General features: G+C 38.1%; 1 protein-coding gene across 1 annotated transcript in view; it reads right to left on the bottom strand.

The window, feature by feature from the left end:
• LOC124594477 (centrosomal protein of 76 kDa-like) overlaps positions 1–14,009 on the bottom strand; it is a 131,218-nt gene extending 117,209 nt beyond the window's left edge. Inside the window, exon 1 of the mRNA XM_047132856.1 lies at positions 13,759–14,009. Coding sequence (XP_046988812.1) covers positions 13,759–13,827 — 69 coding nt within the window. The 5' untranslated portion in view covers positions 13,828–14,009. The remainder of the gene's footprint in view (positions 1–13,758) is intronic.
• Between the last annotated feature and the right edge of the window lie 304 nt (positions 14,010–14,313).

Consider the following 14,313-nt stretch of genomic DNA (forward strand, 5'->3'; position numbering starts at 1 on the left):
AAATGGATGGTACCTTTTATATAGGATGGTAGATTGTGTAATAATCAGCAATGGTCACCAGCAAGAGGATGAAGAAGCAATGGAAACCACTACATTAATGAGACATAATGTGTATCCACAGGACATGTCACCTGTTGTTATTGTTGTTGTTGTGGTCTTCAGTTCTGAGACTGGTTTGATGCAGCTCTCCATGCTACTCTATCCTGTGCAAGCTTCTTGATTTCCCAGTACCTAGTGCAATCTACATCCTTCTGAATCTGCTTAGTGTATTCATCTCTCGGTCTCCCTCTATGATTTTTACCCTCCACACTGTCCTCCAATACTAAATTAGTGATCCCTTGATGCCTCAGAACATGTCCTACCAACCGATCCCTCCTTCTAGTCACTTTATGCCACACACTCCTCTTCTCCCCAATTCTATTCCGTACCTCCTCATTAGTTATGTGATCTACCCATCTAATTTTCAGCATTCTTCTGTAGCACCACATTTCAAAAGCTTCTATTCTCTTCTTGTCCAAACTATTTATCGGCCATGTTTCACTTACATACTTGGCTACACTCCATACAAATACTTTCAGAAACGAATTCCTGACACTTAAATCTATACTCAATGTTAACAAATTTCTCTTCTTCAGAAATGCTTTCCTTGCCATTGACAGTCTACATTTTATATCCTCTCTACTTGGACCATCATCATTTATTTTGCTTCCCAAATAGCAAAATTCCTTTACTACTTTAAGTGTCTCATTTCCTAATCTAATTCCCTCAGCATCACCTGACTCAATTCGACTACATTCCATTATCCTTGTTTTGTTTTTGTTGATGTTCATCTTATATCCTCCTTTCAAGACACTGTCCATTCTGTTCAACTGCTCTTCCAAGTCCTTTGCTGTCTGTGACAGGATTACGATGTCATCGGCGAACCTCAAAGTTTTTATTTCTTCTCCATGGATTTTAATATCTACTCCGAATTTTTCTTTTGTTTCCTTTAATGCTTGCTCAATATTCAGATTGAATAACATCGGGGAGAGGCTACAACACTGTCTCACTTCCTTCCCAACCACTGCTTCCCTTTCATGCCCCTCAACTCTTTATTATTGCCATCTGGTTTCTGTACAAATTGTAAATAGCCTTTCGCTCCCTGTATTTTACCCCTGCCACCTTTAGAATTTGAGAATATTCCACTCAACATTGTCAAAAGCTTTCTCTAAGTCTACAAACGCTAGAAACATAAGTTTGTCTTTCCTTAATCTTTCTTCTAAGGTAAGTCGTTGGGCCAGTATTGCCTCATGTGTTCCAATATTTCTACGGAATCCAAACTGCTCTTCCCTGAGGTCAGTTTCTACCAGTTTTCCATTCGTCTGTAAAGAATTCATGTTAGTATTTTGCAGCTGTGACTTATTAAACTGATAGTTCAGTAATTTTCACATCTGTCAACACCTGCTTTCTTTGGGATTGGAATTATTACATTCTTCTTGAAGTCTGAGGGTATTTCGCCTGTCTCATACATCTTGCTCACCAGATGGTAGAGTTTTGTCAGGACTGGCTCTCCCAAGGCTGTCAGTAGTTCTAATGAAATGTTGTCTACTCCGGGGGCCTTGTTTCGACTCAGGTCTTTCAGTGCTCTGTCAAACTCTTCACGCAGTATCATATCTCCCATTTCATCTTCATCTACGTCCTCTTCCATTTCCATAATATTGTTCTCAAGTACATTGCCCTTGTATAGACCCTCTATATAGTCCTTCCAACTTTCTGCTTTCCCTTCTTTGCTTAGAACTGGGTTTCCATCTGAGCTCTTGATATTCATACAAGTGGTTCTCTATTCTCTAAAGGTCTCTTTAATTTTCCTGTAGGCAGTATCTATCTTACCCCAAGTGAAATAAGCCTCTACATCCTTACATTTGTCCTCTAGCCATCCCTGCTTAGCCATTTTGCACTTCCTGTCGATCTCATTTTTGAGACGTTTGTATTCCTTTTTGCCTGCTTCATTTACTACATTTTTATATTTTCCCCTTTCATCAATTAAATTCAATATTTCTTCTGTTACCCAAGGATTTCTACTAGCCCTCGTCTTTTTACCCACTTGATCCTCTGCAGCATTCACAACTTCATCCCTCAAAGCTACCCATTCTTCTTCTACTGTATTTCTTTCCCCCACTCCTGTCAATTGTTCCCTTACGCTATCCCTGAAACCCTGTACAACCTCTGCTTTAGTCAGTTTATCCAGGTCCCATCTCCTTAAATTCCCACCTTTTTGCAGTTTCTTCAGTTTTAATCTACAGTTTATAACCAATAGATTGTGGTCAGAGTCTGCATCTGACCCTGGAAATGTCTTACAATTTAAAACCTGGTTCCTAAATCTCTGTCTTACCATTATACACTATATCTGATACCTTCTAGTATCTCCAGGCTTCTTTCCATGTATACAACCTTCTTTCATGATTCTTAAACCAAGTGTTAGCTATGATTAAGTTATGCTCTGTGCAAAATTCTACAAGGCGGCTTCCTCTTTCATTTCTTACCCCCAATCCATATTCACCTACTATGTTTCCTTCTCTCCCTTTTCCTACTATCGAATTCCAGTCACCCATGACTATTAAATTTTCGTCTCCCTTCACTATCTGAATAATTTCTTTTATCTCATCATATATTTCATCAATTTCTTAGTCATCTGCAGAGCTAGTTGGCATATAGTAGGTGTGGGCTTCGTGTCTATCTTGGCCACAATAATGCGTTCACAATGCTGTTTGTAGTAGCTTACCCACACTCCTATTTTTTTAATTCATTATTAAACCTACTCCTGCATTACCCCTATTTGATTTTGTATTTATAACCCTGTATTCACCTGACCAGAAGTCTCGTTCCTCCTGCCACCGAACTTCACTAATTCCCACTATATCCAACTTTAATCTATCCATATCCCTTTTTAAATTTTCTAACCTAGCTGCCTGATTAAGGGATCTGACATTCCACACTCCGATCCGTAGAATGCCAGTTTTCTTTCTCCTGAAAACGACGTCCTCTTGAGTAGTCCCAGCCCGGAGATCCGAATGGGGGACTATTTTACCTCCGGAATATTTTACCCAAGACGATGCCATCATCATTTAATCATACAGCAAACTGCATGCCCTCGGGAAAAATTATGGCTGTAGTTTCCCCTTGCTTTCAGCCGTTCGCAGTACCACAACAGCAAGGCCGTTTTGGTTAGTGTTACAAGGTCAGATCAGTCAATCATCCAGACTGTTGCCCCTGCAACTACTGAAAGGGCTGCTGCCCCTCTTCAGGAACCACACATTTGTCTGGCCTCTCAACAGATACCCCTCTGTATCGCTGAGGCACGCAAGCCTCCACACCAACGGCAAGGTCCATGGTTCATGGGGGGGACATGTCACCTATAATTGGAAAAAAATCATGATGAACTCTCCATTGGCAAAAGATGCTGAAATGCTGAAATAATCCCCCATTCAGATCGTCGGGAGGAGACTGCGAAAGAGAAGGTGACTGAAAAAAAAAAAGACTGAATACCCAACAAAAGGATAATGATCTATGAATTGGGGCATGGAATGTTAGAAGCTTGAATGTTGTAGGGAAGCTAAAAAAATCTGAAAAGGGGAATACGAAGGCTCAGTCTAGAGATAGTAGAGGTCAGTGAAGTGAAAAGGAAAGGAAAGGAAAGAAGAAGGATTTCTGGCCAGATGAGTACAGGATAACACCAACAGCAGCAGAAAATGGTATAACTGGAGGAGGATTCATTATCAGTAGGAAAGTAGTGCAGAGAGTGTGTTATGTGAACAGTTCCATGGTAGAGTTGTTCTTTTCAGAATCAACACCAAACCAAAATTGACAATGATAGTTCAGGTATACATGTCGACTTCGCAAGTCGAAGATGAAGTATATGAGGATACTGAAAGGGTAATACAGTACATAAACGGAGATGAAAATCTAATAGTCATGGAGGACTGGGATTCAATTGTAGGGGAAGGAATAGAAGAAAAGGTTACAGGACAAGATGGGCTTGGAACAAGTAATGAGAGAGAAGGTCTAATTGAGTTCAGTAATAAATTTCAGTTAGTGATAGTGAATCCTCTGTTCAAGAATTACAAGAGGAAAAGGCATATTTGGAAAAGGCCACATAATATGGACAGATTTCAGTTATATTACATCATCGTCAGACATTACTTCCGAAATCAGATACTAGATTGTAAGGCGTACCCAGGAGCAGATATAGACTCTGATCACAATGCAATAGTGATGAAGAGTAGGCTGAAGTATAAGAGATTAGTCAGGAAGAATCAATATGCAAAGATGTGAGATACGGAAGTGCTAAGGAATGACGAGATACTTTTGAAATTCTCTAAGGCTATAGATACAGCAATGAGAAATAGTTCAGTAGGCAGTACAGTTGAAGAGGAATGGGAATCTCTGAAAAGTACAATCATAGAAGCTGGAAAGAAAAACATAGGTACAAAGAATGTAACTGCAAAGAAACCATGGGTAGTAGAAGAAATACTTAAGTCGATCGATGGAAGAAGAAAATACAAAAATGGTCAGGGAAATTCAGGAATACAGAAGTACAAGTCGCTTAGGAATGAAATAACAGGAAGTGCACGGAAGCTAAGATGAAATGGCTACATGAAAAATGTGAAGAAATCAAAAAGGAAAAGATTGTCAGAAAGACTGACTCAGCATATACTAAACTAAACTTCTCTGGAACAGGCCATGAAGGCCCAATGGTACCGACCAGCTTCTGTGTCATCTACAGCCCATAGGCATCACTGGATGTGGATAAGGAGGGGCACGTGGCCAACATACTGCTCTTCCAGCCATATGTCAGCTTCCAAGTCTCAATCAAGTAGCTCCTCAGTTTTCCAACTCAACATATAGGAAAGTCAAAATAATGTTCGGTGAAATTAAAAGCCAGGGTGGTAACATTAAGAGTGTAACAGGAATTCTACCTGTTAAATGCAGAGACGAGGACGGAGAGGTGGAATGAATGCATTGAAGACCTCTATGAGGCAGGTTTGACTGATATGATAGAAGAAGAAGAAAGAGGTGTCGATTTAGAAGAGACAGGAATCAGAATTTAAGAGAGCTTCAGAGGACATGAAATAAAATAAGGCAGAAGGAATAGGTAACATTCCATCATAATTTCTAAAATCATTGAGGGAAGTAGCAACAAAATGACTATTCACGTTGGTGTGCAGAATTCGTGTGTCGGGGGAAATACCATCTGACTTCCAGAAAAATATCATCCACACAATTCTGAGGACTACAAGAGCTGACAAGTGTGACAAATCACACAATCAGCATAACAGCTCATGAATCCAAGTTGCTGACAAGAATAATATACAGAAGAATGGAAAAGAAAATTGAGGATGTTTTAGATGACGATCAGTTTGGCTTTAGAAAAGGTAAAGGTACCATAGAGGTAATTCTGATGTTGCAGTTGATAATGGAAGCAAGACTAAAGTAAAATCAAGACAAATTCATAGGATTTGTCAAACTGCAAAAAGTGTTTGACAATGTAAAATGGTGAAAGATGTTGGAAATTCTGAGAAAAATAGGGATAAGCTACAGAGAGAGATGGGTAATATACAATATGTAAAACAGCCAAGAGGGAATAATAATAAGAGTGGATGACCAAGAACAAAGTGCTTGGATTAAAAATGGTGTATGACATGGATGTAGTCTTTCGCCCCATTGTTCATTCTGTACACCGAAGAAGCATTGATGGAAATAATTAAGGATTCGGGAGTGGAATTAAAATTCACAGTGAAAGAATAACAATGATACGATTCGCTGATGACATCGCTATCCTGAGTGAAAGTGAAGAAGAATTACACAATCTGCTGAACAGAATGAACAGTCTAATGAGTACATAATATGGACTGACAGTAAATCGAAGAAAGACAAAAGCAATGAGAAGCAGCAGAAGTGAGAACAGAGAGAAACTTGACACCGGGATTGATAGTGATGAAGTAGATGAAGTTAAGGAATTCTACAACCTAGACAGCAAAATAACAAATGACGATGGAGCAAGGAGGACATCAAAAGCCAACCAGCACTGACGAAAAGGGCTTTCCTGGCCAAGAGAAGCCTACTAGTATCAAACATAGGCCTTGATTTGAGGACGATATTTCTGAGAATGTACATTTGGAGCACAGCATTGTACAGTAATGAAACATGGACTGTGGGAAAACAGAAACAGAAGAGAATCAAAGCATTTGAGATGTGGTGCTACAGACGAATGTTGAAAATTAGGTGGACTGATAGGGTTAGCAATGAGGAGATTCTGCGCAGAATCAGGAAGGAAAGTAATACGTAGAAAACACTGACAAGAAGAAGGGACAGGATGACGAGATATCTGTTATTACATCAGAGAATGACTTCCATGCTACTAGTGGGATCTGAAGAGGGCAAAAACTATAGAGGAAGACAGAGATTGGAATACATCCAGCAAATAATTGAGAACATAGGCTGCAAGTGCTACTCTGAGATGAAGAGGTTGGCACTGGAGAGGAATTTGTGGTGGGCCACGCAACAAACCACACAGAAAACATTGCTCAAAAAAAAAGGTTGCGGGTAATAGGTTGAAGGTGTTGGGACTGCAACAGAAGATATTCTCTCAGTGGGGGCACAGCAACCAGCCACAATGGGGTGTCCTGGGTGGTCAGGTTATGAACTTTTGGAAGCATGTTGGAGGAAGGAGTGTGGGGAGAGGTTGGGGTAAGGAGAGACATAGACTATGGGGAGTGGTTCTGGGATGGGCCTAAGGATTTTAGGAGCAACTGAATAACCTGTTGGATTTCTGGCATGGGGTCGCTGTGGCAGGATTTGTAGGTGGATCAATCTGACAGTTGGCGGAGTCCTTCCACCAGATAATCATTGTGGTTCAAAACAATAGTGGTGGAATGTTTGTCAGCAAGTAGAGTTATAAGGTTGGCATCAGTTTTTCAGTGGTGGATTGTCATTCTTTCCATAGATGTATGGTTAGTTTGTATGTGGAGGGATTTAGGGAATGATAGTGAGGCAAGGTTTGAGGTTAAGAAATTCTGGAAAATTAGCAAGGGTGATGTGGGGACAGTGGGGGTGGATCACAGTTGGATGGAGGTGTGAATTAAGTCAGGCAGGGTTCAACATTGGTCTTTGGTTGAGTCTAATTGGTACGGTCAGTAGTGATAAAGTTTTTCCACTGTATGGACTGGGAGAAGGAGAGAAGGTTTGAACAAGTCCTGCATGACTGAATTGGGGAATGGGGCAAAAGGTGGTAGTCCGCGTCGGGAGTAGGAATTGAACATGGGAGGAGCACCTCAGACGACTCTCCAACCTGTTCGCATCCTACTCCCACCATGGAGTACCGTTATCCACCACCTCTATAACAACACCCAAACCTGCCCCCCCCCCTATAGCTGACAAACCATGCCTCATGGAACTACTGCATTTAGCTCAAATCTCCCCCCCCCCTCCCCCCACCCCCATACAGAGTCCAGAATCTAGACAGATTTGAAATACAGTCATAAACCTTTCCTCCAAACACCTTAGCCCCACAGAAGTGTCAGGGTTTTCCAAAATGCCTCACATTGCTTCCTACATGTCTAAAGTATTCCTTGGTTTAAAAATGTCCTCTGCTGAGAGATCACATGTTTACAGAAAAACTTCAACAGGATCTTGTGAAGTATGAGTTTATACAAAAACTTAGGATCCTGTGAAGCATGCAGAACATTGATCAAAAGAATGTGAAAGGTTTAAATTACTTAGGACAAAAGAAAAACAAGCACTTCTAACTGATAGAAACAAATTAAAACTCAAGCTTGAACAGGATAAAGTTAAACAGAAGTGGCCCAGAGAAAAGATAAAATCATTCAACAAGACAGCAAAGCATCTTCATCTTCACAAAAGGGCCATCACAGCAGTAGCAAATCAGTAGGGAAAGCAGTTGCTAAGGTGAAGTGAGGTTTCCCAAAGAGCACCAGGAAACGTAAAACAGTCATAGGCAAACTGTTTGTTGGTGAGGTGCCAGAACTTGCAACAAAGCTGAATCTAGCTCATAAATTCAAAAAGGGAGGTAAAATGCAGAATGAAGAAATAAAAGCTAATGTCATACAGATTTATCTTCTTAATGACATTAACAGAGCAGAAACAGGTAAAATGGACAAAGGCTAGTCAAAGTGGAAGAAAGAAGTGGTGCAGAAATGCACAATGATGATGGCTTCAGCTGAAGCCCGTGCAATGTTTGTGAAGGAATATCCTGACCATGTGATCAAAAAATTCAAGCATTATGAGTTCATCCACCATTTGTATTTCCTGTTTCCTCCATGCTCCATAACACATGTGTATGTAGATACCATGCTAATATACAGCTTTTGGTGGAAAATATAGGAAAAGAAACACGAGTATTTCCATGCAGAATACGAGACTCCTTGTATGTGACCCTGTTAACTCGGAGTACATATGAGAAAGGGGTGAAAGATGCAAATGTAACTTTGTACAAAATCAGTGAGGAAGAAACAATTCATAATCAAATGCAATGGCCTCAATGGAAAGACACTGATGGACATCCCCCAACTGTAATAGAAACTGGATTTCTATCTGACTGTGTAAAAATACAGGCGCCGTTGTCAGCATTCAAACTTCATTGTTATGCGAAAATAAAACAGTCTCAACACTTTGAAGATACAAAGAGGACATCTGTAAATCATGATGCAGTTGTTCAGGTGGATTTTGTGGAAAACTACATCACTGTGGGCAAAGATGAAATTCAAAGTGCTCACTGGCATCAGTAATAGACTACTATTTTCAATGCTGTTGTTTGGTTAGTTGTGGTATTATCCACAATTATGCCTTTATAAGTGAAGTTTGTTGCATAGCAAATATTCACTCAGGACACTCCATAAAATCATTCCTCAAGACATGAAGGAACTGGCTTTTCTGCACAGTTCAAGAATCATTTCACAATGATAACCGGTTTTCAGCTTACAAGGCCATCCTCAGACATTTACTGAGTATAGTCACCAAAGAAGTTACAATGTTAGCAAACAACATTGGAAGAGAAGTAACACATCTAGACTGAAGCAGAAACATACAGTAAGTAACATCTTAGACAGTGTGGTGGTAATGCAACGAAAAAGTAAAAAATTGAACAGTAAATAAATAACAATGGAGTAGACGTGAAAAACTTTAACACAAAATAGGAACAGCATGCCTATGTAACAGTTTCCATTAATAAAAAAACTAATAAAATAAAATAAAATTAATACTTGACAAGGCTACATCAGGAGGTATAAAACATGGAGAGTGATACACAAACCAATTAAAAGAAGACACAGCTATCAGTGAAACTACAGAATACATAAGGAACTTAAGCAATAACAATCAGATAAACAGAAATAAATAAATGCGGGGAAAATGGAGGCGTTTGAAGGAACATACAGTAAATGCAATCTTTGAGAGTGCGATGGTACTGCATTTTAAAGATTACATTTACTGTATGTTCCCTCAAACGAATCCATTTTCCTGCATTTATTTATTTCTTTTTATCTTATGCTTAAGTTCCTTATATATTCTGCAGTTACATTAATACCTGTTTCTTCTTTTAATTGATTTGTGTATCACTCTCCATGTTTTATACCTCCTGATGTAGCCTTGTCAATAACTAATTTTATTTTATTTTATTAGTTTTGTTTATTAATGGAAACTGTTATTTAGGCATGCTGTTCCTATTTTGTGGTACAGTTTTTCCTGCCTACTCCACTGTTAATTATTTACTGTTCATTTTATTTACTTTTTCATTGCATTACCACCACACTGTCTAAGATGTTAATTGCCATATGTTTCTGCTTCAGTCTAGACATGATACTTCTCTTCCAATGTGGTTTGCAAACACTGTAACTTCTTTGGTGACAATACTCAGTAAATGTCTGAGGATGGCCTTGTAAGCCAAAAACCGGTTAACACAATAAAAGTAATATTGTAGAACAAAAGCAAACTAGTGCTTTTCATTTAATGTTGTTCTACCAAGAACCAACGGAAGATTCAGTTAAAAATCACTCCACACTCTAATTTTTCATATTTTAAGTTTGACTCTAAATATTTCTCCTGACAGAATTTTTCTGTCACTTCTCATAGCAAATGGAAAGTTGATGGTGTTGGAAAAATTTTGAGGAGGAGGAGGAGGATATTAGTGTTTAACGTCCCGTCGACAACGAGGTCATTAGAGACGGAGCACAAGCTCGTGTTAGGGAAGGAAGGGGAAGGAAATCGGCCGTGCCCTTTCAAAGGAACCATCCCGGCATTTGCCTGAAGCGATTTAGGGAAATCACGGAAAACCTAAATCGGGATGGCCGGAGACGGGATTGAACCATCGTCCTCCCGAATGCGAGTCCAGTGTGCTAACCACTGCACCACCTTGCTCAGTGGAAAAATTTTGAGAAGAGATGTTTGGTGCATGATGAAATCATGTCAAGAGATTGCAAACTCACCATATGAATTCTGTAAATGTGCAAAACAGAATTTAAAAGATGTAACGCTGCTTTTTGTAAACTGCAGAAGTTAAATCTTCATCATCATTTATGGATGGCTACTGGAAAAATGTGCAACCAATTTCACCCTTTCCTTAGGTTAAATATGTAACTACATCTACTGAGGAAAGGATGTTTATAGTATCTGTAAACTCCAAACAAGAGGAAAGAGTGACAGGTCCAATTTATCAGCAAGTATAAGAAGCAGCAGCCTCATTCAGCAAAGAAAACAGTAACATCAATCCAGAGAATTTTGTACTTGTTTCTCTAACTGCAGCATGAACCTGCAGAAAGGAGGACTATTCTGTACAAGTGAAGGACTATGAGGAAGAAACTAATCAAGTTTTACCCAACTACAAGGATCTCAGTGGAGTGTCGGATTTGGCCACTAAATGAAACAAGTATTGGGGAGATATATCAGTAATCGCAAAGAAAGCATAAACTCCTAATTTCATGTCAAGAGATTGCAAACTCACCATATGAATTCTGTAAATGTGCAAAACAGAATTTAAAAGATGTAACGCTGCTTTTTGCAAACTGCAGAAGTTAAATCTTCATCATCATTTATGGATGGCTACTGGAAAAATGTGCAACCAATTTCACCCTTTCCTTAGGTTAAATATGTAACTACATCTACTGAGGAAAGGATGTTTATAGTATCTGTAAACTCCAAACAAGAGGAAAGAGTGACAGGTCCAATTTATCAGCAAGTATAAGAAGCAGCAGGCGAGTTGTGCACATTTGCAACCCATTTTTTCCCATATATTGTACTACATATTTTGAAATGTATGATTCGTTTTAACACTCATTTCAATAGTAAACTCCTTTTAGTTTCTCCCATTTCACACCAACGTACTGTGTCTCCGTGTGTTAAACACACACAACAGTCACACATGTAAACTAAAATTTAAATGTGATCTGTGCATTCCAGTGATATTTCTATTCTGTTGTTTTAAAAGTGAATATTTAATTTATAACAAAAAATTATTTCAAAGAAATTTATACAGCCAGAGAACACATTTTTAATAAAATCTCTACTTATATAGAAAAGGCCTTCTCATCCGACACTCAAGATGCAGACTACTGTAACATAAGAACTTCAAATTTTTAGCAAGTAAATTGTGCTATCTGTGATGCTTTTGCAAGTGTATTTGTTGTCTAGTCACACACGTGACCATGGAATGGCCCAAATATAACTAACAAGTGTTTTAAGGAGCTTTATATCCTTTCTGGTAACTATGTTCTTTGAGAGTATGTGAAAAAGTTTCAAACTTACTGTAAAGAATTTCCATTTGGGAAAACTTCAACAGCAATAGAACAAAATGGATTTTTGTACTGCACAAAAAAGGCTTTTAGGGCCATTTAAAAAATAAATAAATAAAACAGACTCATGCATAACTGCCTTCCATAATCTAAAAATATTGTCTTTTGCATCAAGGTACCAAAAACTTGTGTACAAAATAATAATCTCATTAATGAAAAGCAACACATTACTAGAATAAATGTAGATGGTCATTCATATGATACAAGAAATAAAGGCTAGCTGAGAAGCACACATCACAGACTGAAAGCTGCTGAAAAACAACCTTGATATTCAAGTGTAAAATTGATAAAACATATGCCCAACTGCACAGGGCAGTACATGTGAAAGGAGATGTGAGACACTTCTAAAGGATTACTTAGCTAATGGAAAAAGAATTTTATAGTGTAGAGGAGGTATGTATTCGTATATCTTTATTCATCCCATAAATCATGATTTAGTACATAGTTTGTAGAAACAATATAGGATGAGAATGAGGTTAATGCTGTTATTACTTGTACATATTTATTGCAATCATTTTAAAATACTGTATCATGATATATGTAACTAACTCCTAGTATGTTGTTCTATATTGTAAAATGTAGAGTAAATATTTTAAGATATTAAGTAAGTTGACCTCCTCTATATTACAAGCACACAATCTGTACATAATTTAATCAAACGGTACCAAATAAAAATCAGATTAATCTATCAGTTAAAATCAAACCCATATGAAGTGTACCCTTCAGGCACTGTTACAGTGCTGGTGTAATTTACAACGAGGTTTTTCTTCAGTCAAGGATTATGTTTGTGAACTTGACAGTTTCTTTGCCATTTTAAATTAAATTCACATCAATGAATTATCTGACAGAAATACACGACTGGGAGAAAGTATTTTGTACTGTGAAATCGTGTTCGCAAAATGTTCTCCTTTTTTTCTTCCATTCATAAACATAATGGTTAGCTTTACCACTCTAGAAGTACCGAGTGATACTGGTGAGTTTCCCCAGAATATTACATCATAATAGAGATGGGATTAAATGTAGGCACACATTATGGTTTCCTTATTAGTGCAAGGCTTCAGAGCTCTTAGGAAATAACCAATGATTAAACTCAGTACCATATAGGCCTACTTAATCCACTTTGGTTCGTCTTGGAGCCATAAACCTAATAATTTTGTTTCTCGCCTACTTAGCATTGCTACATTTCAAATGAAACATGTTTTGTGGATTAGTATTTTATTTTGCAGGAAAATTAAATTCGATAGTCTTGGTTATTTGTGATTAACTGGTTAACACAAGCCCAAAAGCTCATTTGCTTGTTACAGACTGCTGTAATTCCCAAGCTTGCCATTCAGTACTGCCTACTGAGCAATACTGGGCAAAACGTTGGCATAAGAGGCATGAAACGACTGCACGATGCGCTCATATTTACACAAGTCTCAGTGCCGCTGAGTATGATTCCGACCTGTAAACGTGATAACTCCTGTACTCTCGGAATTGACAAATAAAAGCTGTTGCTCTTACATCCTAAGTTTAAACAATGCAAGAATTGTCAACCAGACTTCAGTGACCGACTCATGACTCAGCGTATACAGGTGTATAAATATATTGCTCTTAATCTCTCCGTTCTTTTTTTTTTTTGGTTTTTTTTTTTCGCTCCCTTAACATCGTGTGGAATAAATGATTCGATATTTGCCTGTTCCAACGTTTACGAAAATGGATTCTTTCGAATTTCGGCTACTAAAATGCGGAATTAAGAAAAGAATGCTTTAAACGAATAATTTAGTGAATGCTAACTTTTGGTGTTCATTTTCAAACCCGGGTGTAATTATTTCTTTGTGCAGAATTGTTACAGTGTTTAGTGGCGTATTTTAGAGAAATCGATGTGTCTTCGGTGACTCACTATGATGCTATATAATTTGTATACTAAGTAACATACTTCATACAGGTGTAACTGAATATGTTTTCTCAGCGTTTCTACATTGATGTCTTCCTCGCTTAGCTCCATATTACGCTCTTAATTAAACACTACTTCTGTTCATACAGTTTCCACAGTACGACGCATTGCACTATTAAACGTTCAAAGCTGTGGTGTCCAAATTCTAACTCATTGCATGTTTGCTACTGTTTGTAACCAACATTTGAACATTACTACTCCGTTCAGCAAACCTGATGTAAACAAACTGTAACGTTCCCTGGCAAACTCACGCTATTAATGAATAAGAGTTTATTTGTACCATATACGCCGCTCTGAGCAAGTTCTATATACCGTAATTATTGAACAAAAAATATTATTGAATTTTGTGTAAAAGACATTTGTTATTATCGTAATAGTTTTTGTAGTAATATTCTCTCTGTATTTAGGATAGTAATTTTTCTATGTTCATTATATGATTGCGAAATGTGTCAGTATCTGCGATAACAGATTTAGCCAGAGGAGAATAATATTGTCAAATTACAAAGAAATGTTAATAGTCAGCAGTAGTACAAAAGA

The sequence above is a fragment of the Schistocerca americana genome, chromosome 1 (genome assembly GCF_021461395.2).
Source record: "Schistocerca americana isolate TAMUIC-IGC-003095 chromosome 1, iqSchAmer2.1, whole genome shotgun sequence".
Lineage (NCBI taxonomy): Eukaryota > Metazoa > Arthropoda > Insecta > Orthoptera > Acrididae > Schistocerca > Schistocerca americana.